The sequence below is a fragment of the Ipomoea triloba genome, chromosome 7 (assembly GCF_003576645.1).
Source record: "Ipomoea triloba cultivar NCNSP0323 chromosome 7, ASM357664v1".
Lineage (NCBI taxonomy): Eukaryota > Viridiplantae > Streptophyta > Magnoliopsida > Solanales > Convolvulaceae > Ipomoea > Ipomoea triloba.
The window spans coordinates 4,545,908-4,572,107 of NC_044922.1; the positions used below are offsets into that span (position 1 = coordinate 4,545,908).

Below are 26,200 nucleotides of genomic sequence, written 5' to 3' on the forward strand. Positions count from 1 at the left end.
AAATAATAATTAAAAAAAAAAATAAAAAAAATTTAAAAAACAAAAAAAAAAAAAAAAAAAAACCCACACACACACCGCCAGCCAGCCGGGGCCGGCCACCCCTTCGTCGGAGATGAAGAGAGGCTCTTCGTCTCCGATTGGAGACGAAGGAGGAGGGGGGGAGGGGCTTTTTATTTTATTTTTATTTTATATTTTTAAAATTTAGTATTAAAAATTATTTTAAAATGCCAACTCAACGTCCACCTAAGCAGGTAACCTGATGAAATTGATGGTAACATGTTATCTAGTAAAATTGCATACATTTAGAATGTTTAGTTGCCTAATTACACTTTTTTTTGGTTCAGTGTCTTAATTGCACTTTCAGATTACGTTTATTAGTCAATTTACACCTAATTTCTTATTAATATTTTTAAACTACAGTCCTATTTTTTAACAATTGATTTAGATTTACTGAAAAGTTCATAGTCGTTACTCGGAAGAGGGCTTGGTTGAGTTTTCAATATTTTGGTGCCTATGAATTGACAGCGTCTACAAATCTATTGACCAAAAGATAACCCACGTCCCACGGTCCACGGATCAGTGGATCACCCTTCCCTTCCTAAACCCCTTTCTTCCTTACTTTCTCTTTTCTCTTTCGCCCGCCACCTTCACTATCACGCACTCTTCTCCTCCTTTTGAACTCTCACTTCAAGAATGGCCGCCAATCTTTGCTTCTCCGGTAAGGCCTGCGACCAAACCTCGCTCATCAGGTACTCCCACGCCCTACGATTCTTCATTTTTAATTCAATTTACTCATTTCATTTCCCCTTTGCTCTAAACAATGAGATTATTCTTGCCCTTCTGTGTTTCTTGAACTGAAATTGGGTGGAAACTTTAAAGCTCTGTTCTTTTGGCCGTTAATTGAAATTCTGCTGGAATTAAAGTAGTGCGATGTCTGTTTTTGTTTACATGTGTTTGTAGGAGGAATTCGTTTTCTTTGTTGGTGTATGGATGTGACTGAGCACCTATTTGTTTATATTAAATTTTGTTTCGGAGTATTATGGATTTGATTGTGACCTTACTTTGCTAAGCATATGTTGTGTTTGTTCTTTTGTCGCGCTTAGTATTGATTATTTGTGTTGTGTCTGCCCAGGACAACTGCAAGATGGAGGTCTCCCAGAGCTGCAGTAATTCCCAATTTTCATCTCCCTATGAGGAGTAATGAGGTTAAAAATAGGTAAAGAATTTCTGTAATAGTTCTTGTCTTTAAAAGAGAAAAAAAATGTGATTTTTTAAATCTTTCTTTTCTGCTCTGTCAATTCAGTTCTTTATTATTATTATTATTATTATTATTTTACCAGAAAAAGAAAAAGAACTAAAGAGATTAAAAAAAAAGTTGTCTTCCTTTAAGCTATTCTTCTTTATTATTGTTCTTGAATGTTATTTTCTGCACCTGTGTTGTTAAAAGCAATTTATTTTTCTTGATTCGAAATATATTCTTTATTTATGGGATTCTGCTCCTTATAAGTTGATGCAGTTCAGAATTTCAGTAATAGTTCTTGTCTTTAAAAGAGAAAATTGTGATTTTTTAATCTTTCTTTTCTGCTCTGTCAACTCAGTTCTTTATTACTGTATTATTTTTTTTTACCAGAAAAAATAAAAAAGAACTAAAGAGATTTTTTTTAAAAATTGTCTTCCTCTAAGATTTTCTTCTTGATTGTTACTTTTTTTCTCTGGGAGTTGCTGCTATTTAGGTTTCAATCGGCAACTTGCGGGGTGTAGTGAATCCTAGAGTTTGACTTTCGTGTTCTACATTTGTGTTGTTAATTCAAACAATTTATTTTTCTTGCTTCGAAATGTATTATTTATTTATGGGATTCTGCTTCTTATAAGTTGATGCAGTTCGGAATGATTTTTCTAATGTCATTCTTGGCAATAGATTATTAAGTATGTATGGTCAATCACATGTGAACTGTCAACAGAATCATTTTTCAATTGTTAAGGTTTTTTTTTTCTTTTCTCTAATACCTTTGTGCTAACTTTTCATCCCTGCGAGGGTTCTGGAATCTATTCAGTGGAGATAACATGATAAGATATTACACTGACTAATTGCTTTAACCAGAGTGTCACCTGCTTTAAATTTTCGTCACTAACTTCTATGAATTATTATGCTGATGCATACAAATTCCACTTGTTTTTTTAAACTTCTGCGGATTTTATAGTAGGGATGCTAAGGAAACAGTGATGCATGGGTCAAGTTCTTGTGCACAAGATATGAATTAAAGAAGCTTTTTTGTTGTTTCTTCTCCTTAAGTCTCCCTATTTTGTATCTCGGGGGAGGGGACACTGACATAACACCTACCATGGATTGTTAAGGGTGGAGAACGACTTACGATAAAAGGGATAATTGCTGATGAAAATATTTCGGATGGATGCTTTGTGAAAGACATGAAAAATAGAGAAAAACCTAAATAAACTAAGTATTTTGTCCCCAATTAAAGAAACCCAATATTTTTTAGCAACTGCCACATTTTCCTGCAATTATAAACATATGGAATACTGCAAGTTCTTGAAACTAGAATTTAAATTCACATATCACAGCATTTCTTTTTTACTTCTTGTGGTTGCCTCAAGTAGACCGTACTTATGTTTCATAGTGCTCAACTGCTCGTGCTGCTCTTAGTCTCTTTAGTTATCAATTATCATATATGGAGTGTGAGTGCGAGCGTGAGCGTAAAGGTTGGCTCCTATAGTCCTATTGCCTCGATATATTCTGCATAAATCTTCATTCCTTGAAAAATCACTTTAAAATGGGTCTTTTTAAACTAGAAGTAAATGTTATCTTTCGTGAATTAGGTGACTTGGAAGAAAGAACTGAAAAGGATATCTTGTTTCTTTACTGATTTGCCTCGCTTTTTTATGTAGGACATATGCTGAGGATATAAAAGCACTTAGATTGATTACTGCAATAAAAACTCCGTATCTACCGGATGGCAGATTTGATCTCGAGGCATATGATGCGATAGTAAACATGCAGATTGAAAATGGTGTTGAAGGCGTAATCGTTGGTGGCACGACCGGTGAAGGTCAATTAATGAGCTGGGATGAACATATCATGCTCATTGGCCACACCGTTAACTGTTTTGGTGGGTCCATCAAGGTTATCGGGAACACGGGAAGCAACTCGACGAGGGAAGCAATACACGCTACCGAGCAGGGCTTTGCTGTCGGAATGCACGCAGCTCTTCACATCAATCCCTACTACGGCAAGACTTCCTTAGAGGGCATGGTTTCTCACTTCAACAGCGTGCTCCCGATGGGACCCACAATTATCTATAACGTGCCATCACGAACCGGCCAAGATATCCCACCTGCCGTGATTGAGGCCGTGGCCACGAGCCCTAACCTGGCCGGTGTCAAAGAATGCGTAGGAAATGACCGAGTGGAGCAGTACACGAGTAAAGGCATTGTCGTTTGGAGCGGAAACGATGATCAATGCCACGACTCTAGGTGGGATCACGGCGCAACAGGTGTGGTTTCCGTTACGAGCAACTTGGTTCCAGGTCTGATGCGAGAACTTATGTTCGGAGGGAAGAACCCTACTTTGAACGCCAAGCTCGTGGCCCTAATTCAATGGCTTTTCGAAGAACCGAACCCCATCGGCTTGAACACAGCTATGGCACAGCTCGGGGTTGCTCGCCCCGTATTCCGCCTGCCGTATGTTCCGCTTCCCAAGAAAAAACGCGAGGAGTTTGTGAAGATTGTGAATGATATTGGGCGCGAACACTTTGTAGGAGAGAACGATGTTGAAGCTCTGGATGATGATGATTTCATTTTGGTTGGACGTTATTAGCTTTCTGCATAGTGGTTAGAACTACTGGAAGTTTATCTGTTAAGTTTTGTTGAACTCCACTAGTGAAATGTGTTTGATGTTTTACTGTCGTATATGTTTTGTTCTTGAGCCGAGAGAAAAAAAAATATTGACCACATTCGAGTTAAATGCAATTAAGACTTAATTGGTAGAACATTTTAATGGTTTTATGATGTGCTATATATGGAATGCTCCAGAGAAAACTTGTACACAAGAGAACTAAAAATTAATCTTAATTAATGTTAGTCTTTCATATGGAAATTATAAAGTACATTTAATGATATTTGATGTGCATTTAATATTTGTGACTCTAAAAATACATTTAATGATATATATGGTGCATTATACTCTCTCGTACTTTATAATGTTGTTCATTCTACTTTAAAATATGAATTCTTAGTTTTCTCACACTTGCTTATTCTCATTTGATCGCTATTCTATACACACAACTAATCCAACTGAACTAGCTCTTCCAACTTATGAGCATTATTGTGTAGACCATAAATAAAAAGTACATTATTTGAATATTGAAAGTATTGTATACTATCAAATACGGAGTAATATATATACAGTACAAAATAATGTACTTTTAATATATTAAAAATATACATTATATTCAAAGAAAGTATATTATTTGAGTATTAAAAGATGTACATTATTTTGTATAATATATATACAAATAATATACTAAAAAGTACGTTAAAAATGTATTTTTTTTTATAATCCACGCTGCACTCACATCATAATTTGTCTCCAACTTTATAAGTTCAAACTTAATATATTCTTTGATAAGGCTCATTCTGCTTTTGATCCACCAACTATTGTACTTTTCCACATTTACACTTTTGACTATCATTTTTTTTATTACTTTGATGCATGCATATCAAATTCTTGTAACATTTGATCCTATTATTTTTTATTTTTTTTTATGACCAACCTTAAATCAGAATCTCCTAAATGACAATTATGTTTGTTATTTGAATTTGAGTAGTATATAAACCACACAGTTGAATATAATTGTATTGGGATTTGGGATTAACGTTGATGGAAATCAAGCGAAATTGTTCAAAAAATATCAAATATGACAATAATTTGATAACCATACACTAAATGTGAAAAAATTGATAGTTATAGACCCAATTTGATGTACAATAATCGGGACCAAAAGTCAATCCTTATACATGGGTCTGGATTCAGTGCACAATGGACCCTGATGCATGTGTATGTGTCTGTAAGTTTTTCTATTATGAAATCCTGTAGTATGAATTCTGTATCTTATACAAATTAGTAATTATGTCTTATATTGTAAAATTCTATATCTATGAACACAAATTATGTACATAAATCAAATTTAAAAAAATAAGTAAATATATAACGTGTATGTATCTTGTGTTATAAAATTATGTACCTTACAAATATAAATTCCGTACCTCGTCGTTTCGATCTAAGTTCATTTGGATTTTGGACCTTGGTCCATGATATAAATTGCCACCAAAAGTTCAGTAGTTATGCCGTAGACCCAGGTCCACCTTGCAAGGTGGACCTGGGTCCAAAAACGACGCCGTTTTTTTTTTTTTTTTTTTCCCCCTAAACATATTGGCCTGAAATGTGGAACACAAACTCTACATTCACATACACTATACTATACATTCACAATTTGTAAACTCCACATTCACAATTTGTAAACTCCACATTCACACATTACATGATTATATGTTTAGTAACTATATTACCACTGTTATGCATTCACACATTCAAAACTCTATATTCACAGGTCCTATACTCCATATTCACAACTTGAGAACTCCACATTCACACATTACAGGGCTACAAGTTGCTAGAACTTCTTAACTCTATTACAGATTCACACATGCATAACTCTACATTCACGATTTCTATACTCCATATTCACAATTTGAAACCTCCACATTCACACATTTCGGGGCAGCAACTCTACATTCACACAATCATAAGTCTACATTCACGATTTCTATACTCTACATTCACACTTTAAAATCTCTACATTCACACATTTTTTGGACAAAAAGACAAAACGACGTAGTTTTGGACCTGGGTCCACAGCATAATTTGCGCCAAAAGTTATACTCTTCTTCATATCTAATGGGCTTGTTTCAAATTTTTATCTTTTAGGTTATGGGTAGGGAGAGTCCTTTTTTACCAACCTCCTAGCATGCAAGGGAAGCTAACAGTGACAGAATAGACAACAATGTACCTATACACAAATATATTTCGAAAAATAACATAACTCCAAAAATTACACTATTTGGATTGGGCACAAGTAATGAATGAGCCCACTACACAATTACAAAAGCAAAAGGGGCAGTCATGTGAATATTCTTACATAATCTTTGACTTATTCCCTAAATATTACTAAGGCAGGCAAAATATTAAATACTTGCCCTAATATTTGTAGAACCTACCCAGAAACTTGCACCCAATGGACACTATTATGCCATTGATCTTCTTCCTAAATATCAGTTCACTAAATACACCAAGGCCAAAACTATTACTTACCCTTATTCTGCAGTTGATGATCGTAAAATGGATTCTATTACCACAAGAAAATCACGAGCAAGTGCTTTCCTAATCCTTCGGGACCTTCCCTAGCATTGAACATTATAATTTCAAAGCAACATTGGACACCTTACAGCAGAAAGGATAACCCTGCAGAGAGTATTTGGAACGTTAACCAAGAATATTTAATAGAACACCGAGGGTCTTTCTTGGCTAAACACTTTCAAATAATATCTAAGCACTAAATCACCTATTCATTGTTGCAAGCACATGAGAGGAGTGTGTAATGTTCAGTAAAATAAACCAAAATTTTAAGATAGACTACTTGGGGTGCCATGTACTAGGGATTGATAACACATCAATCTTCACCCCATCAATGACAGTAACTTAAAAAGACAGTACCCTCTTTTGAAATGGTTTAAAACCATAATCATGCAATTTCCCAGCAAAAATCAGGCATCCAACACTGAACTTGAGGATATTTTTGTCACAATTTACAATATAATATGGTCATTTTTCTTGTTGGCACCATAAGTTTTGACACCAAGTTGTAACCACAATACCCTTATCCAGCACTCGTTGCCCTTTTGAAATTGTGTTCAGGAAAAAAAAAAAAAAAAAAAAAAAAAAAAAAAAAAACAGTTAAAACCATATCAAAAAAATTAATTTTTGAACATTTTGAAACATCAATATCATAGTTCAACCCAAACTTCAGTACCCACCCAAAAAATATGTAATTACTTCACAAGAGACACTAACAAAAAATTTATGATATGGAAAATAGTCCATCTCAGTGCCTCACATTTCGTAATAGGATGGCTCTGGCACCAAAATCTTGCTATGAAACAATGCAGAAGTTGTAATAAGTTCAAGCTCACCTAATCACTGAAAAACACTCATGAAGTCATTTGGAGGAATTCTTTGCAGCGTTTGGACACTAACTTTAGCATTGTCAGCAATATTCACATCTGGCTCCTGCTTCACTTTGCATGTATTGGTTTCCTTATAGATTCTTGAATGATATATGTTACTTATTGGTGGTGATTCAGATTCATCAATAGCAAAGCGACTAGGAATGGATGATCCCCTACTGGCAAACCCAAGATTCCTAATCGGTCCCTGGTCAAGCAATTGATTTGATTTGTGATTGTCCGGAACAGGGATGCTAGTAATGTTAGGCACAACACCTGCCGCATGTCTAGAAGCACCAATGATACATGCTGAGTTCTGAACTTGCCAGCTAGCACTGTTGTCAGCATTCGTAGAGCATGATGAGAGAGATGGAGAGAGAGAACCTGTAGCGCAAAGCATATTAGACCTACATGGGAGTTTCTGTTTCCAATTTGCTACTTCCCCAGCACCTGAAGAAGAATTACCTGATTGTGGAGAAAGAATTCTAGAATCCATTACATTACTTTTGCTAAAACTGCTGGTCTGGCTGATTGAAGCAGGACTATTTGTGACTTGAAAATTGGCTGAAGACTGAGATGGAACCACTAGGCATGAAGGCCGCACATTAACCGGACGGCAGGACTCTGGAATAGTAGATAACTTCTGATGTTGCTCCATTTGTTGCTGTTTTTGCTGTTGTTGATGGTGTTGCATCATTGTGGTTAACATATTACCATTTTGAGCACCTAGACCACTAAGATTGATGCTGGGAACCACACAAACATTTTTGGGGGGCCAAGCTACGACACCTGAAGGAATATCCTCTGCTGACAAATGTTGAGTAAATTGTTTGGAAATGTTTGGTGGGCACTTCATCAGAGGCTGACCATAAGCCACAGCTTGATCATCAAGAATGTATTTTGTGGCTGGCAGAGATGCTTGTAGCAGAGCTGGATGGTCAATTGTTGGCAAAACTAGACCACTTGTAGGTCGCCCTAAAAGCTCAGCATGAATAGCTGCCAAAGTTTGTGGAGCAATTTGGCAGGAGGCTGCTAGTGCTTGAATTTCATATCTCCCCAAAGAACCCAGCTTTGGATTTGGTTCAATTGGTCCACAAAAGGAATTAGGAAGGCCACCCTGTTGTTGAGCAACTCCACTCAGCCGTTTCAAATAAAGCCTAAATTTCTGCATGTTGGGAATCAAAGAGTTACCAAATAGAAATGAGTGTGCACTGTGGCTATAAGACAACTATGAACTTTGTTTACAAAAAAACTGGTGTTTGTCCAAATCCTAGGACGTCATTATTTAGTTGTAAAAAGATAACTAAATTGCATATTTAAGCACTAGTTGAATTTGTTGAGATAGAGGAAACACAACACTCTAGAGATATATCCAGGGTATCACCATATCACTATGTACCTTCTCCCCAAACATACGGATTTTCTCTAAATACTAGACACAATTTAATAATCATCAGAATCTTTTACAAATACCATGGTTCTAGTAGGTGCAAATTAACAATATATGGAGTACTTCCAAACACATTAAAAGGTGATATACTGCAGAAAAACACCAGTGTAGCCATATTTCCTTTAACTTTAGCCTCTAAACCTTACTATATTAAACCATCCTTCTACTGACCACACAAAGAAGGAAAAAGAAACAAATAAATGATGATGGTAAGATGGTTATGCTTTTTTGAAAGGTAAAAGAACTGTATTGAACCATGTTGCATCTTATAACAGTAGGACAACTCCTCAGTTATTTAGAACCCCCTGGCATTAGTCATCTAGTCTCTTAGAAAGTGATGTAGTAAATCCAGGGACCATATATATAGATCCCCAAATAATAATAATAATAATAATAATAATAATAATTAATTAATTAATAATAATCATTCAGGGAAAAATTAGTGATTAAGATGTATGCATTTCGCCCATATACTAACAACAGAATAACAAACACAGCTTCTGTGTTATACACACATATGTCCCCCCCCCCCCTCCACTGTCCTACCCCTTCCATAAATCCATCCCTTATTGGGGTCAATTGGTCAAATAGCATATCACTCAAAGCATAAGGGCTATCTCTGTTTTTTTTATAATGATAGAGCGTGAGTTAATGTTGGTGTACTCTTTTCGTGGAAGATATATTTGAAGTGCTTGTGATTCTCCCATTGTACCTTTATGTATATGGGCGAGGTAAAAGTGAACATATTAACATGAAAAGTAACGCATTTATACAATTTCTATAAGACATTGCACCTGCAAGTGGCTAGCAACATTTTCTCTTGTTAAACCAGGAACATTCATTAATTCTAGGATTCTCTTAGGTACAGCCTCTGTAAAGAAATACAACAAATAAAAGTTAGAAATATTAAAATTGGAAATCCTATGGTAAGGATATATTTTGTAAATAAAATTCATAGAAGACAAAGTTGCAGAAGTTCATACTGTCAATCCCAAGTTGGTTAACAGCACTAACAAACTGTTGATGAAGTTCCACTGACCAAACCACACGTGGTTTCTTTGCATTAGCTGGGTCATCATTTTCTATTTCATCATCATCATCATCGTCATCATCATCTTTAAAATCTCTTTTCTTTTTCACCGTTTTCAAGACTCCATCAGCTCCTTCAATAACAGAAGAAGCATGCTCAGCATCATCACCTCCCTGTTTAGGCTGATCATTATCTTCAAAGCTGCCAGAATGGTCATTTTCTTTACTTAGATTACACTTCTTCCTAACAACATGCTGCCAGATATTCTTCAACTCCTCATCACGTATAGGCTTAATCAGATAATCACAAGCCCCATGTCGAATTCCCCTCATGACAAGGTTAGTTCTTCCATCTGCTGACATCACTGCAAAACATTAAAGTATTAAACAGGTATGTATCAGTTCAAAGAAATATTTCACGCATTTCAGGCAGAGAATTATCACTCACTTATAACAGGAAGGTCCATTTCCAGCCCAACATGCTCAAGAAGTTTGAATCCATCCATATCAGGCATATGGACATCACTTATCACAATGTCAAAACAGCCTCTCCTTTCCCGTAATAAGTTTAATGCTGCAGTTGCTTGGGAACAAATGGTTACTGCAATCAGTTAAAAAGAAACCAAAAGTAGTAAGAATGGAATTTTAACAATTTAATTTGCTAGAGCAAAGAGGATTTATAGCAATTGCAAAGACTTGTATAACAGATCCACAAATGATATAATCAAACTAAATGATCAGCCTGATGCTTTATAGGTGGACATAAAGCATTCAAGTCACTAATAGAGCATTGGCACATTCAAGTCTCCTGTCCCAACATGTAATTTATCTTCCTCTTTCATAAACCCCTTTACTTGAACGAATTACGTGTTAGCACTCTTTACTAAATTGTAAAATAACATAAATTTAACCAGAAGACTAACTGTAAAAGTGAGGATGTCAAGAGGCAAATTTTAAAGAGTAGGGTTAAATGTGTCAATGCCACAATAGTCTAGTACTAGAATTGGAATTTGCTCCAAAATATATCAACTCAAGTACTTGAAAAACTTCAGAATTGTGTTTACAAATCAAGGAAAATTCTCAAAAAAAAATATAAAGAAAAGGACTAAACATATGCTTATCACCATGGAAAACAGCCAAAAAATAAAAAATAAAAAAATTAAGATGATATTTCTTATCCCGCCAACGGAGACACCACTCTCAATGAAGTGTGGCAATAAATAAATAAATAAATCTCAAAGCGGATTAGCGGAATTACAAACTAATAGTTCAAAAACATCTCAAATTACCAAGCAAAATATACTAAATGACGCAATTTCACGGAAAAGATACGTTGATCAAAAAGGAAGCAATAAAAATAAGTAAATAATACCAAGCAAAAACAAAAACAAACCATTGTACTTGCACTTGCGAAGCATTTGCTCTATAATTCTGAGGCAAAGAAGGTCGTCGTCAACTACTAGCACCCTGAGCCCAACCGGGAACTGCTCCGGCACAACCGCAGCAGCCTCCGCCTTACATACGGCAGCCATCACAAATCACAACCCTACCGCGCGAGAAATCAAACCACACAATTACACTCCGTATGAGGCCCAGGAGCACTTGGAACTCCGTACCTCTGTCAGAGCTGCAACCGAGCAGCAAGCTGCTATGTCATTGATGAATTCAACCTGCATAAACCCAGCAGAAGCGAGGCGCGAGCGCGATCTATGTGGAAATTGAGGTTGAAAACGTAATAAGCAGGCGGGGGAATGAAGAATTTTGAGAGAGACCACTTTAGGGTTCCAATGATTGAGCAATTAGGGGAGTAACAGAAAGCAAAGACCAAAACGAAAAAAGTGGAGACTTCAAGCCGGAGGAAATGAAGGAGAAAGGGGGAAAATCGGTGGGACTGTACCGGACGAGTAGCAGTGCTGCACAGTTAATTAGACAAAGGATCAATTCTGTTCTACTACGTAAGAAAATAATTGCAAAAGATAAAATAAAAAAACAAAAGTGGTTTGCCGGCTATTAATCATAGTGGGTAATCATTGTGCTCATTTACCGATTAAAGTCACTGGATGAAAAGTTTAATCAGTGCACATTTTTAAATAATAGTTGCTGACAATTAAACTATCATGATCTACTCATCTATTATCATGTTGGGTTTACTGACAAGGTTTTGTTCTTCACTTAGAAAAGGTAAAAAATAATACGGAACATTAAAGTAGCATTATCTAATTATGAACGTGGTTACAAGTTGTATTATTTGATCTAAAATATACAAAGTATAAAGTGACAAATAAAGATATTCATGCCACATCATAAGTTTGCCGTTAAAATGATTGGCATCGTCATCACCTTAAAAAAGAGTTTGATTTAATACTATAAAGTTATTATGGTGTTATTAGTATACTAAAATTAATGATTAAAATACAAAAAGCCAATGGTCATGCTTTTATGCTTTTAAATAAATTATAATACGTACTCCCTCCAATCAAAAATAACTTTTTTGAATATAACTCTGAGACTCAAACTCATGACCTTCCATATGAAAGTGGTCACTACATGCCATTTGAACACAATATGCTTGGCTCAAAAATAACTTCAATTGCTTGATGAACATAGACAACATAACCACGCGTTTGTATGTGGATAAAACCAAAAGATACACAACTACAAAATTTTCCATATGTGATTTATTGACAATTTTTATAATACATTGAGTTACAATATTGTCCATGTGCTTTTTAAAGTTGTATATTTAATGATCTTATATGTGTAAGAGGAGAGTAAACTTTTAAAATATTTCAAAAATTGTTGTTATTGGCATTAATTGGCCAAATTATTTTGGCAAAACCTATCAAAATATGAATCTCAAAATCTAATATGAAAAGGAGAAGTTCAAGTCAAAGTGAAACAATGAAACAAGTATTACTGCTCCGTACATTACAATGAGTCAAAGTGACAAGATCTATAAAAGAATGTCAATACACAATGCACAATATCTAAACAATAATTTCTAGGCGCTCTCTAATATATTAGCAAATTTTCACAAACTACAAAATGTCTCTACTAGGTTTGTTACACTCTTCTAACGAGAATATTAGATTTGCCTATACATAAGAAAATTACTACACGAGTATATTTTGTATAGTTTAAATTTATTACAGTAGTACAAGCGTTAAGATTTTAATTATTAAATAGGAACATCTTCAAGCACCTAGCTCATGTTTTTTGATCATTTTTATACTTGGTTTATGGCCATTTCAATGTTGTATATACTTGTATCTCAATATATTAGAGCATCTATCTCTTCTTCTTCTTCTTTATGTTTTTTCCTTTGTTTTTAGTCATCTCTTTCAAATCATTCCATATAAAGAGTTGATATTATTTTGTAATATTTTTTAACAAACAAACAATGTTTTCAGTTGAACTATGACACATACATAGACACAGATAGGGGTTCAAATGAGCAAATGATAAAAAGTGACTGATCACAACCACCATTAAGGTCATCAATGGTTAAAGGTTTGCTTTTTCTCTGCAGAATAATATACTCGCCCCTTAATTGCCCCCCCCCCCTCCCTCTCCCCCACCCTACACACACAATAATCTCTACCATTGGAGATTCCTTAGTTGCAATTTATAGTGTTAACAATGTTCAAGTTATTTACAAAGACGTCATCATGATTTTTTATTCTCTATAGTTGGTTAAGATTAGAGCATCCTCAATAGTGTGAGGTTTTTTAGGAGTTTTGTCATGTGTGACTATGAAAGATAAGATAAAAGGGGAAGGAAAAAGAAGAAGAAGAAGAAAAAAAGAAAACTAAAATCTAAAAAATAAATCAAAAACAAAATAACAAAACTGCAATTAAACGTGCCCATCGGGCTGCATAGTACACGCATCCGACTGGGCGCGCAAAATGAAGCTAACGCGTTTGAAAGGAGTTGCTTTTTGTTTTAGTGGAGCTCACACATTCTGAAAAAACGATATCTTCTTGCAACACTGCTACATCTTTTCTCTCTTCCATCTATTTCCTCCACATATACATTCTCACCTACGAAAACCATGTAAAATTTCCCTATTGAGATTTGAAGATGCCCTTAAAAAATACTCCATACAATATTAAAAAACACATCCAGAAAAGCCAAACAATTATTATATTTTCTTTATTTTTAAATATTCAATTACCCATTATCACCTTAAATTTTACTAGCCAGTTTACCTAATTACATTAATTTAACAAGCTAATCAATTCAATTATATCAAATTAAAAAAATTAAAAATCATTGTGTTCAATTGTGATTTTTAAATTTTATGGTTTAATTATTTTTTGTATAAAATTTTAGAGTTATTTAACCATTATTTTTTTTTTCACTTTATTTACATGGCAAAAAAAAAAAAAAAAAAAAAATCCCAAAAATCCAAACAATAAGAATGCGCCAAGCTTCTCCAAACTCCAAAGTATAACCCACAGCACAGCAGATGTTAGATTCTTCCTTCTCAATCCTTGGCAGCATAAGATTCAGGCACAGGCATCGTGTAGCGCCGACGAGGGTAACGCCAGCTGCATAGAGGAAACAGGTAAGCATATGACCTATTTTCGATGATTCTCAGTTCTCATTGATCTCTCGCTGAATTTGCATGCTAATTTGTTGTTTAATAATAGCTTTGAACCCCAGGTTTCGTTGAAATTTCTTAAACAATGACTCAGTACACTTGCACTCCAGGTGTTCGTATTTTTACTTCTTTGAGACTGACCAATTTCTATTCTTAAAGAAATCTCTGCTATTCTAGGTTATTTGTTTTGCAAATTACGAGATAGGATTGCAAAGTTACAGTGTTTACTTGTCTCCATCAATGTTACAAGTTTTGGTGTTTAACTAATTGAAGATTTGATTGCATAATGTTTGGTTTATATTCGTCTGGATTTTGCTTCTGTTGGGTATTATAAATTGTTCTCACTGGACCTATTGGATAGTTCCTTCATCCCTTGATTACTTTCATCAATTTTACTAATTTAAATAAACAGAAAAGTATAACTTGTTCAAGTATAAAATTTTCATTTTTAAAATACTATATGCTTCTTAAAATTTTCTCATATAATAGTACTGCGCCCTAACAATAAATAATAAAAATTAGAATTTACAGAGAGCTCAGAATCGATAGAGTAGTGCCGGAGCATAAAAACGTCGGCATCAACTTAGCCTTCACCGGAGCTCCTTGTCTCCGGACAACAGATTTCAGCGGTGGCTCACGCTGCTGAATACAAGCTCTACAGCCTGAAGAACGGTGGTGAAGAGCAAATCTGTGGTTGATTTTGGATTGTTGCCTTTGTATGAGCAATAAGAGAAGCCAAGAATATGCTTTTAAGGTATGTCCTAGAAATCTTTTTCGAATTTGGCATAATTTCTTTCATTCAAGTTTTTGATAAAAATACCTATAGGAAAAGGGAAAATAATGTGAATGAAAATTGATTTTCTTAAATCTTTTACAATAGCTTTTTCACTTGAAACCTAGTATTTTCTACTTTCAACCAATTCTGCAAGAGATGCATAAGTTTATGTAAGTACCACTTTTAGCACGTGAAAATATTTTTTGTAGATGAATATAAGATGTGTACATGCATGCAATACCAAAGTTTGTGTCTATACACACACCCATATACACGTGTATGCAGAAATCAGTGCACATTCTAAAGCTTCTTTATTTCAACAGAGGGGCTGCCCGATCAAGTTCAGTTGCTTGCAGATTTTTGAATTTTAAAGAATTTAAAAAGGTTAGCTTTCTCTAATTCCAGTTTTCCATATTTTCAGAATTTGTTGGGTTGGGGGAGGGGGGATTTGGATTTGGCTTATTGGTAAAATGGTACAAACTTTTGTGGGCTAAACAATTATGGCCAGACCCAATACCATTTTATCCAATTTTTCAACTTGATTTAAATAAGATCCTATGCAACTTTTATTGGTTTACAATTTCATACAAGAATTGATCATTTAAAAAAAAAATCCTTTTGTTTTCCCAATTGAATACTAGTTTCATAAAAGAATCAATTAATCTTATGTATAATGATCATTTATGATTGTTGCTAGACTGTGCTATAGTATTCTTAATGTAGTTTTATGCAAATTTTCAATTTTATCCTCGACTTAGAACAAATATTAATCATTTTCTCTTATGTATGGCAAACATGCAAGTCAATTTATGCCATAGTAATCATTTTTTGCATTAGGTTAAAAATTGGCTAGAATTGCACCAAACTTTTAAATTTTGGTACTAAATTAGTATTAACTTTGAAAGTGTTGGCTATAATTGTCACAACACACCAAGTTTTGGATTTTTTCCACAAATAAGCCTTTGGAATTTCAATTTGCAGTGATAAATATGAATTGTGTTTTTAACAGGTGTATAGTAGTATAGTACACTAAATGTAAAGATCTTTATTGTGTAGGGACAGAAGATTGTTCATAGGAAAGGTGAAGCATGTACACCTATGCACTTTAAACTATAAATCATTTAATTAGTGGGCTTATCTGTGGCTTGTAATAGTATGGAGTATTATTTAAGGGAACTTATACTACAAATGCTTGTCTTATTTGTTACTCTAATCAAACTAAACTGAAGTATTATGTTAAGGTGGTAAGATTGGATCTTTGGTTGTTTAGGGTGTCACAAGGAACCAATTTCAGGAGAAAATTGTGGATGCACTTTGTTCAGGAGAAAGGGACAGAGCTTCTACCCTCCTGTTAGAGCTTGGCCATGAAAGACCCACCTTGAGTTCTAATGATTTTATTAGTATTCTTCAACATTGCACAAAGTTGTCTGATCCACTGGTGAGCATGAACTTGACTTAACAACTAGAATTCATAATTTTTTTTTTAATTTTTCTTTTCTTTTCTTTTTCTTTTTCCTGTAGTTTATTAGGTTTTTATAATTTCCATTTTCTTTTTACTATACTGCATGGTTAGTTGAAAACCCTGACATTGAAAAGTTTAAAACTCTTGGTTGATTATAGATTTATCAAAGCTGACAGGTTATAGACTTTGTGGAGTATTGTTTCATAAAAGAGTAAAATGAAATGCTTAAAATGCTACATGCAGACACTAGGTGTTACTAACTATGCAAGTTGAGATGCATAGTTTTGGTATTTGGAGAAATGTAAATACATTGAATTGTTGGTGCCATGCTTTTCCAAGCCTAATTACATTGTTGTAAAACAAGCTGTTCCATGGCAGTTCTCCAAACCATATTCAAAAGTTAATTCTAAATGCAATAATTTGTATTTGGTTTTTGTTGTGTTGAAGATGCTTCTCTGGCTTGCAGTTTCTTATGGAGACGTGGAAGCTAATGGAAGAAAAAGAAATTGACATAAGTCGTGAATGCTATTATTTAGCTATCCAGGCACTATGCAAGGGTGGTTACTTGAATGAGGTATCAATGTTAGTAGTCTCATACTCTTTTCATTTAATGCAAGTAATTGTTGCAACTTCTTATAATGAATAGCACCTCTTGTCTTGTGGAGTCAATTATTTCAATCATATCTTGGCATTTAATTTTTTTTTCCCCTAAAGCTTATACTTTTTCCTGGATGTATATTTTCAGGCATTCCGTTTGATGAATATTATGAGGGATAACCCTAGTGTTCATTATTTTCTACCTATCTACAACAAGTTGTTGGGGGCTTGTGTTCAAATGCACAATATAAGTTATGTCAATCAATGTTTGGATTTGATGGATCATCAGATGGTGGGCAAGAATGAAATAACATATTATCAGCTTCTCAAGGTGTGTAAAGAGAGTGAATGGTTTATATACATTACCCAGACTTCTAAATGAATATTAAGGGGTATATGTTTTCATTATTGTTAAGGATTTCTATACTTCTAAATTAATACTGTCTCTTTTCTACTTCTCAACTAGCGATTATTTTAGATTTGCAGTTACTCTTCATCTTTTCTTATTTCATTCTCCTCTTTTGGAGATGATGCACTTTCCTTATTTGGATAACTGTTCTACACCTTCTACCCTAACATGCCTATGTTAGTAGAATATGATAAATTTATATGGGTCCAGGATATTGTGCACAAAAATCACAAGAAATTGAGAGTACCTATGGTGTTGAACAGCTATGTTCTATAGGGCATAGTTACCCTAGCTAAGACTCAGGAAATGTGGGCATTGGGAGTTTATGTATTGTTTGTTTGTTTGTTTTTCTCACTCCTATTACTATTGTTGTAGGTACTCACAGTTCTATAAATTCTATTTTCAGCTTGCAGTTTTCCAGCAAAACCTCCCTGCTGTCCATGAGATTTGGAAGGAGTGTACTAATCTCTATAAACCCAGCATTATTTTTCTACGAAAGTTTATATGGTCCTTTTCAAAGTTAAGAGATATGGAATCTGCTTACCTGACTCTACAACAAATGGTAGATATGGTCTTCCAAGGGGGTTTTCTTTTTAGTAAAACTGCTGAGGGAAAGATGCGAAATTTGCGATTGGACATTCCGGCACCTTGCAAGGGTGATTCAAGTCTTCTAAGAAGTGCCAAGGAAAATGAAGGTTTCATGCATTCTGCCAATAGGTACTACAATGATATGGGCATGCATGCAAGTACCAGTGAGCATTACTTTAATATTGGCAACATAAAGAAAAATGCCTTTGACATTTCAAAAAGTACAGTAAGAAAACAAAAATCCATAGCTGCCATGAAGTTGTTGAAGTGGTCATTCAGTGATGTCATGCATGCTTGTGCAGTCATGCAAAATGATGTTCTTGCAGAGCAATTACTATATCAGGTGTTAATTCTTTGCTAAATTGCATTTAGTCATTCTTTAAATTACCAACTTCATATCTTAACAATTTGTGCTAAAAGTAATACAAAAATCTTCAAAATATTGGCATGCATTTCAGGACTGAAAATGAAGTGTGCCGATTATAGTGATTACGATTGATATGCAAAATTTCAGAGTTCACATCTTCTAAATGTTAAAGGCCTATAATTTTGTTTATTAAAAGGTAGTTGTCATTCTGTCACACGGACTACACTAACTCAACTCACCTCTTTTGGTTAGATGCAAAGTCTTGGGTTGCAACCATCAAGACAAACGTATAATGCCTTCACCATGGCGGTTCTTAATGCAAGAGGTTTCCATGATGCCATTGAAGTGGTAAGATATGCTTGTCCACTACTGAGTTCATCTTTTACAGTTTCTTTCAGTTTAGGAATCAGGGAATGGTTAAAGATACACACAACCCCCTCTGCATCAGTTGCAACTAAGCACTTTCTTTGTCTGGTTCTATATTAAATAGAAATATTCACTTGATTGCTTAATCATTGTTTGTGTGCAGGTAAAAATTATGGAGAAGAAGAACATGAAGCCATATGATTCAACTCTTGTGTGTTTATCAGTTAGTTGCAGTAGAAATTTAGAGCTGGATTTAGCTGAGTCTTTCCTTGATCAAATATCTACTTTTGAAGGTCCTTATCCTTTTAATGCTTTCCTTGAAGCATGTGATGCCCTGGTGAGTTGATACAATTCAACATTCTTTTACTTGTTTAATTAATCATTTATTTTTTGGCTACATGCTGTTCTACTGAGTTAATACTACATACTTAAACTGTTGCTCAAATTATTTCCTAGAAAATCACATTATCAAGTAATTCTTAAGCCAGTTCACCGAGAAGAGTTTTCCTTAAGCAGTGATTTCTGATGTCTCAGTTACCTTCCCAATTTTTCTACAGATTGCAGGGAAAATAATTTGCTGGTGTTTCCTCTATTTCTTAAGGTGTACACTTGCACTTGTATGAGACATTTTCCACCAATGCTTGTGTGTAATTGTTTTTGCAGGACCTACCTGAAAGAGCAGTCCAGTCATTGACTAAGATGAAAAAATTGAACATTCAACCAGATATCCGGACATATGAGTTACTATTCTCATTGTTTGGAAGTGTAAATTCACCTTTCATGGAAGAAAATTTAATGTTTCAAAATGATGCTGCCAAACAAATACGTGCTATAGACATGGATATGATGAAGAATGGCGTTCAACACAGCCAGCTATCTATGATGAATTTGGTGAGTGATTACAATTGTCTTCAAGCAACGAGTAGACATGGATTTTGATTTGTTATTTATGCTTTTAATTTCTATAATAGAAACCATAATCTAATTTAGCCTTCAGACTGAAGTGCAGATGATGTCTTAGAAAGTTAGAATAAGTATAACCACCAGAAACGGATGCATACTTAAATGTTTGTGTTTCTTTAATTATGATGGGGTTTATCAATTTATTGCCCTTAATGACTTTAGTTGGATTATTTGATGACTCGATGATACTATGAGAACTTCAGTTTCTGTTCTTTTGGTGCAATAGAATTCACATCTGTTTTCTGCAGTTGAAAGCACTTGGGACCAGGGGCTTAGTAAAGGAGATGATTCAATTCTTACAAGCTGCAGAGAACCCAATCCCTCACTATCAAAGTTCTCTTGGAACTAGTCTCTATAACACAGTTTTGCACGTGCTTGTTAGGGCAAAAGAAGTATGCACTCCTAAACCTAGTCTGACTGGTACAGTTTGTTACTTGTATTCAATTATATATTTTGTCTAACTAATGACACTCTTCCTCTTTAATTCCAGACTAATGCGGCCATCAGTATATTCAAAGGTATGATATCATGTGGAGCTTCACCAGATGCTGCAACTTACACGATCATGATTGATTGCTGCACCATTATAGACAATTTCAAATCTGCCTGTACCCTGGTTTCCAGGATGATCCGTGATGGTTTCGTTCCCCAAATATTTACTTATACAAGCCTTATTAAGGTAACTACATGTAGTCTGTTTTGCCAATCCAAATACTTACTAATTTCAATGCCTGAGTTATCATCTAGTGGGATACTCATTTAGCATCTTAGTCTACATAATATTCTCTGTATCTAAAGTGGCAACCTCGGTCCATTTATGCTGCACTTATGAGTTTTTGGCCAGAAAGAAAATTCCAAAGACCGTTTTATGTTGGACTTGCTCATTAAACACTATAAACTGTGAAAAGTTGCATTTCGCATAGGCTTTTTTTCGTGTTTCAAATAAAATTTATGCTTGTTTTGTTTCTCTTATCTTGCATCATAGTCATATGTGTAATGGTATGTATTTGTATTGACAACTTCTACCTGTTTCTGTGTTTGCCAGATTCTGGTGGAATCAGAGGATTTTGACAAGGCATTTAGGTTACTCAACCAGGGAATTTTGGATGGGATCCAGCCTGATGTATTGCTATATAACAGAATTGTTCAAAAGGCATCTGAGAAGGTAACTAATAGTATTCAACTGTTAGGATCCTTATTAATTAGAAAATTTCTACCAGATTTGAATTGCATATGACCTTGTTAAGAGTCCCACATTGATAAAAATAAGAGAGGATATATAGGTTTATAAGGTCATGGGTTATATTAGCTAATTCGTTGGATTCAATCTTTTTAGTGTGGTTTGACCCATGTGCATTATAGCCCAATTGAATGACCCTGGCCCAATCTTAGATTATAACATGGTATCAGTGGTGGCTCAATTGTCCACTTGAGGGAGAGTGTTAAGAGTCCCACATTAATAAAAATAAGAGATTATATATGGGTTTATAAAGCCATGGGTTAGACTAGCTAATTGGTTGGATTCAATACCTAAATATGTTTGGCTAAAGAATTCCTTAATTTTTCAGTACCCTTGCATAGCCTCAATTTCCCTTGGACTTTCTTGCTTTGGTAGTTGATGTATCTATGTACTGATTTTCAGGGAAGAATCGATGTGATTGAGCTCTTTGTTGAGCAGATGCACCGGGATAGAGTTCAGCCTAATTCATCAATTTGCCGAAATGTATTCTTTGCATATGTAGACGGGAGATTTTATAAAACTGCTATTGAGGCATTGCAGGTTTTGAGTATGAGGATGATTTCTCTAGATGACAACGTTTTGGACGAACGACAAGCTGAATATGAGCACCTAATTCTGAACGAGGAAACAGAAGATGAGACGAAGATAACCAATCTCTTTATTGAAGACGGTAGGGAGGACCATTCCGTCGCATTACTTATCTTAAGATGGTGTGCCATACTTGGATTTCCAATATCTTGGACATCTAACAAGAGCCAGTGGGCTAAGAGACTATCGATGAACTATGACCGTTCTATACTAGTGGCAGATGATAATTCTGAGTCTGATCGCTTTTTCTCGACTACTCTGACCAGAAGGCAGGCATGAAGTCTTCTCTTCTATATTTCTGCTTCATCGTCAACTTAATGTGCTTAGATCAAGTTTCTGATTAGATTTGAAGTTGGGAGATGAATGAAGTAGGCGGCATTTGATTCAGAGATAGGAAATGGAATCAAATACCATCCATATCTTCATTCACCTTTTGGTTTGTTGATGACGAAAAATGTATAAATTCCATATGATTTACTTGCAGCATGTTTGGCTTGTAGCCTTGTAGGATAGGCAATGAATGAAATAGGATTTTGAGGAAATACTTTTTTTTTCTTTGGGGGGGGGGGGGGGGGGGGGGCGTAAAATCCCCTATTTCTTCTGTTATTTTTCTTGTATTAATTAGATATTTCTTTAACAATACTATTTTTTAAAATAAAAATGTTTATTTAATTTTTATCCCTTATTCTTTATAAGTTTTATTTTTATTATTTCTATTTGCATTTTGTAGATCAAACATAATGTTAAGGCTTTCGACTCAAAATACACTAGATTGCTACCGTATTTTGACTCTGTTACAAAGTCGCCCTCACTGAGGCTCAAGTTTGTGATTTTTCATTTGAGAGAGTCATTTCGTACCATTAAACTACATAATTGAGACACTTTAAAATTTGAGATAAAAAATATCACCATATTTTTTCATTCATGTTGCTTTAGAATTGTTCAAATGGACTATTGTTAGATTTTTTTCCTCATAATAAGTTTTCAAGTGAGTATGCTCCTATATATATTTAGGATTATATGAGAACTCGTTCTCAAGATAAACTAATATTCAATTTCAATCGTCTATCCAGACATATATAATGATTTTGGAGCACAGAGAAAAAAATAGTGACATTTTGATGAATAACTCACACTTTAGAGTGTACTTTGTAACATTATAAAGTGCACTTTGCAACACTATAAACCGTATCCGTTATTATGTGAAAGTACTTTAAATGTACCAATAGGGACTAAAAGTTCAACCTAATTAACATTAAAATCAATTAATAGTGGCTAAATTTTCAAAAGTAAAACCATTGGGAGTCAAAATGTTATTTTCCTATAATTAATTAATTAATTAATTTCTGCATTCTTGTACGCAAACAAGCCCGGCGCCCAGCCTTTGTTGACGACAGCCGGTGAGCCACTCAGCCGCAAACTTGAGTCTTCAACGAGCAGTGAAGCTGCTACTACACGCATCCACCGGCTGCCGCCTTTGCGCCTCCGCCGGAGGATTTCAGTCAGCAGGACAGCAGCTCCGTCGACCGTCGTCAGTCGTGAAACAACAGCTCATCAGGTTCAAATGATCGAATCATTAACCCTAATTTTTAATTCCATAAATCCCTAAATATTGCAAGAAATATTTGTCAAAATTAATCTGTGAGATTTATTTTTAATATTTGAATTTGTTGTGTCTTGGTATTTTCTGTCAGTTTCTTTTGCTTTTGTAAATTTTCTGTTGCGTCTCTCTGCAGATTTCTCTTTTTCATTTGGGTTTGGCTGTTTGAATTCCTGGTTAAAAATTAATTCTTGAAGACCCTGAGTTCAAATTCAGGGTATTCTCCCTCTAAGAATTTAAAGGATATTGCTTTGCCGCATATTTGCTTTCTCAATTGACAGCAACACAGCGTGACAGAATTTTGTTTTGATGCTAGAAATCTACTAATCTAGAATATAAATTTAGCAAAGTCTTCTTTGGTTTTTCTTCCCTTTTGTATGATAATCTTGTGTTATTTATCTATGAAAATTAACCATTGTTTGATGATACATTTGCTTGTTTTTGCTTTAGATATGGACTTAAGGGAATTAGTGCAGTTGAAGAAAGTAGTCTGTTTTATTTATTTATTTATTTAATTGAGAAATATGGGTGAGTAAAGATGTGAGGGAGCTAAATATTTTCAGTGATTTCAGAATATGATATGAGAGAGCATAGAGGAGTACTATCTTGTAGTTCATCATAAATATTGTATTGTAATTTATAATGTATTTTGTATTTGAACCGTTTTAACGGTGTTTGATATTTTGTCATGGACGTTTTTGAATTTTTAACTTCCAACCAAACTCAAGTTTTTTCCTGGCTCCACCCTGATCAAGAACCCTGGTTTTAGGAAAGAAAGTTGTTTGCCATTATCCCTTGGTTGTTCCATCCAAGTCTGTGATTCTGCTATTTGGAAAAAGCCTTCCTCTCTAGTTTCATTTCTGAATTGGGCACTTTCTTTGTTTATATATGACAATAGAGCGATATTCTTTTCCTAGTAAAGTAATAGCCCACTCACTTCCACCTATATTTTCATACAAGGCCCTTTTAGTTGTTTTCCGCTTGTCCTTTGCACAACTGCCCCATCTGCATAAACACATGGAAATAAATAATTCTGAAAGTTCAAATTTAATGTGATTGAGGACATACTAAGGAAAAGAGTAGAATTGATTTTACTGGAGAATTGGATGTAGTGTACACACTGTACCAATTGAAATGTCTGAAAAGCTAGCTGCATCTCAGTTTTTTGGAGCTTGGTGTTTTTTGGGATTTAATTGTTGGCTATAATCTTCTTCATCTTTTGATTATGGCTTTTTGTATGTTTTTTTTGAAATTTGTTGGTTGTTAGCTTGGAACAATGTTTTGTTGTATGCTTATTATGTGGAGGATTATGAACTGTGAATTTACCAATTTGGTTTATTTCACTCAAATATTTGGCTTTCTATCTACTACTGGAAGGATTTTGCAGCAAATTTTCTAAACAAATTCATAATGCTTAGGATTTAGGAAATTGAAAGCCAATCTGAACCATATGATAAACTTGTTGAGCCAAACCAAAGGATCAGTTTCATTTTCTGTTTAAATTTGTGCATACTAATTGGTTAAATTAAGCTTTCAGTTTGGCCAAAAGCCAATTTGAACTGAACTATGTACTCCCCTAGCTGCTTTTGTTGTCTTGCAGTATCTCATGTGTCATAAAGGTGCTACGAAATGCTAATGCTAAGAGTCCACATTGAAAAAATAAGAGAGAACATATGGGTTTATAAGGCATGGGTTAGACTGGCTAATTGATCGGATTCAGTCTTTTAGTGTAGCTTGGCCATGTGCATCATATCCCAATTGAGTGATCCTGGCCCAATCTTAGATTATAATAGCTATAAATATTACATATCTCTATTTCCACCTAATTTGCATACGAGCTGTTATAAATGCTATGAGCTATTGTGATTTTCTTTTATGTACAAAGTTGAAAATGAAAATACTTGTAACTTTATGCTTACTAGTTATTTGCATAAAAATCAGGCCACTTGAGCTGGTCTTGCAGCTATTCCTTTGTTGTAAATTGTAATATTGTCTTGCTTAGAATCTAAGAAGAAAATGATAGACCAAACTCTTTTTTGGCAGTTGCAATGAAACAAATTTTGAAGATCATGACATTGCTAACGGCTGTATCAGCCGTATGGATTTTTCTGTTGCAAACTTCAGTTCTTCCAGAGAGCTATATCTGGTTGGTAAGTTATTCAGTTGACGTAATTACTTTAGCATAGGGTTAATACGTTTTCCCTGTTTGACCTTTGATAATTGCTACACAGGTTCCTCTGTACCTAATCGTGTCTCTTGGTTGCTATGGCCTATTGATGGTTGGTGTTGGTTTGATGACATTTCCTACATGTCCTCGGGAAGCTCTCTTATTACAGCAGGTTTGCTATTGTCGGTTTATTAATATAAATAAATTCGAGTTGATATAAGCCCCGTTGGGTAAATCTTCTGAAGTTATGGTTATTGGTTATTGGTTATTGGTTATGAACTTGTGATTATGGATTGTTAGTAATCCATTATCTACTCCAATAAACAAAAATTGTTATGCATAATACAACCCATAATGTTTAATCTTCACTATACATGTAGAAAGTTATTTAATAGAGTATATGATATCAACAAGTTGATTGAAAGAGATTTACCAAATGGTCATGTAATGAAGTGCTAGTCAAGATTATGCACACGTTCCATAGCCAATGAAACGAGCAAAACAAAGTGCTTGTGTATAGACGTGAGTTGAAGACGGAATTCTAATTTTGATCCCCCCCCCCCCCCCCCCCCCCCCCCCCCCCCCCCCCCCCCCCCCCCCCCCCCCCCCCCCCCCCCCCCCCCCCCCCCCCCCCCCCCCCCCCCCCCCCCCCCCCCCCCCCCCCCCCCCCCCCCCCCCCCCCCCCCCCCCCCCCCCCCCC

At 35.0% G+C, this 26,200-nt stretch overlaps 4 protein-coding genes across 9 annotated transcripts in view; 3 read left to right on the plus strand and 1 right to left on the minus strand.

Annotated features, from left to right (window-relative positions):
- The first annotated feature begins 576 nt into the window (after positions 1-576).
- Positions 577-4,006, plus strand: LOC116026161 (4-hydroxy-tetrahydrodipicolinate synthase, chloroplastic-like). Its single transcript, XM_031267626.1, has 3 exons — positions 577-749; positions 1,133-1,216; positions 2,905-4,006. The coding sequence occupies exons 1-3, from the start codon at positions 694-696 to the stop codon at positions 3,830-3,832; spliced, it is 1,068 nt and encodes a 355-aa protein (XP_031123486.1). The 5' UTR covers positions 577-693; the 3' UTR covers positions 3,833-4,006.
- Positions 4,007-6,078: 2,072 nt separating this feature from the next.
- On the minus strand, positions 6,079-11,714 carry LOC116025344 (two-component response regulator ORR21). 2 transcript variants are annotated; one of them, XM_031266550.1, is made up of 7 exons: positions 11,169-11,712; positions 10,224-10,376; positions 9,730-10,140; positions 9,541-9,617; positions 7,762-8,461; positions 7,264-7,680; positions 6,079-6,535 (listed from the first exon to the last, which is right to left on the minus strand). In XM_031266550.1, exons 1-6 carry the CDS (start codon positions 11,305-11,307, stop codon positions 7,268-7,270), a joined length of 1,893 nt encoding a protein of 630 aa, XP_031122410.1. In that variant the 5' UTR covers positions 11,308-11,712; the 3' UTR covers positions 6,079-6,535; positions 7,264-7,267. The 2 variants fall into 2 exon arrangements, with proteins under 2 accessions (XP_031122410.1, XP_031122409.1); XM_031266549.1 differs by having other exon boundaries at positions 7,264-8,461; positions 11,169-11,714.
- Positions 11,715-14,201: 2,487 nt separating this feature from the next.
- Positions 14,202-22,275, plus strand: LOC116025871 (pentatricopeptide repeat-containing protein At1g76280). Of its 5 annotated transcripts, XM_031267244.1 has the most exons (15): positions 14,203-14,342; positions 14,910-15,132; positions 15,477-15,537; positions 16,210-16,234; positions 16,424-16,591; positions 17,082-17,189; positions 17,361-17,543; positions 18,028-18,552; positions 18,829-18,924; positions 19,106-19,279; positions 19,606-19,833; positions 20,154-20,297; positions 20,396-20,584; positions 20,951-21,070; positions 21,548-22,275. In XM_031267244.1, the coding sequence occupies exons 6-15, from the start codon at positions 17,088-17,090 to the stop codon at positions 22,010-22,012; spliced, it is 2,226 nt and encodes a 741-aa protein (XP_031123104.1). In that variant the 5' UTR covers positions 14,203-14,342; positions 14,910-15,132; positions 15,477-15,537; positions 16,210-16,234; positions 16,424-16,591; positions 17,082-17,087; the 3' UTR covers positions 22,013-22,275. The 5 variants fall into 5 exon arrangements, with proteins under 5 accessions (XP_031123103.1, XP_031123102.1, XP_031123104.1 ...); XM_031267243.1 differs by lacking the exon at positions 16,210-16,234 and having other exon boundaries at positions 14,202-14,342; positions 14,901-15,132; XM_031267242.1 differs by lacking the exon at positions 16,210-16,234 and having other exon boundaries at positions 14,202-14,342.
- An 812-nt stretch (positions 22,276-23,087) lies between these two features.
- The window catches only part of LOC116025534 (dolichol-phosphate mannose synthase subunit 3), a 4,446-nt gene continuing 1,333 nt past the window's right edge, over positions 23,088-26,200 (plus strand). The window contains exons 1-3 of the mRNA XM_031266779.1: positions 23,088-23,291; positions 25,377-25,483; positions 25,565-25,672. Of these exons, the coding sequence (XP_031122639.1) occupies positions 25,382-25,483; positions 25,565-25,672 (210 nt within the window). The 5' untranslated portion in view covers positions 23,088-23,291; positions 25,377-25,381. The remainder of the gene's footprint in view (positions 23,292-25,376; positions 25,484-25,564; positions 25,673-26,200) is intronic.

Bases quoted from the DNA above. Each gene is read 5' to 3' on its own strand.
- LOC116026161 (XM_031267626.1), top strand. From the start codon at position 694: ATGGCCGCCAATCTTTGCTTCTCCGGTAAGGCCTGCGACCAAACCTCG. The intron at 750-1,132 runs GTACTCCCACGC...GTGTCTGCCCAG, and splicing joins GACCAAACCTCGCTCATCAG to GACAACTGCAAGATGGAGGT. The intron at 1,217-2,904 runs GTAAAGAATTTC...TTTTTTATGTAG, and splicing joins AGTAATGAGGTTAAAAATAG to GACATATGCTGAGGATATAA.
- LOC116025344 (XM_031266549.1), bottom strand. From the start codon at position 11,307: ATGGCTGCCGTATGTAAGGCGGAGGCTGCTGCGGTTGTGCCGGAGCAG. The intron at 10,377-11,168 runs GTTTGTTTTTGT...AACTGATTGCAG, and splicing joins TCGCAAGTGCAAGTACAATG to TAACCATTTGTTCCCAAGCA. The intron at 9,618-9,729 runs GTATGAACTTCT...ATTTCTTTACAG, and splicing joins TAACCAACTTGGGATTGACA to AGGCTGTACCTAAGAGAATC.
- LOC116025871 (XM_031267243.1), top strand. The intron at 16,592-17,081 runs GTGAGCATGAAC...TCTGGCTTGCAG, and splicing joins CAAAGTTGTCTGATCCACTG to TTTCTTATGGAGACGTGGAA. The intron at 19,834-20,153 runs GTGAGTGATTAC...TGTTTTCTGCAG, and splicing joins AGCTATCTATGATGAATTTG to TTGAAAGCACTTGGGACCAG.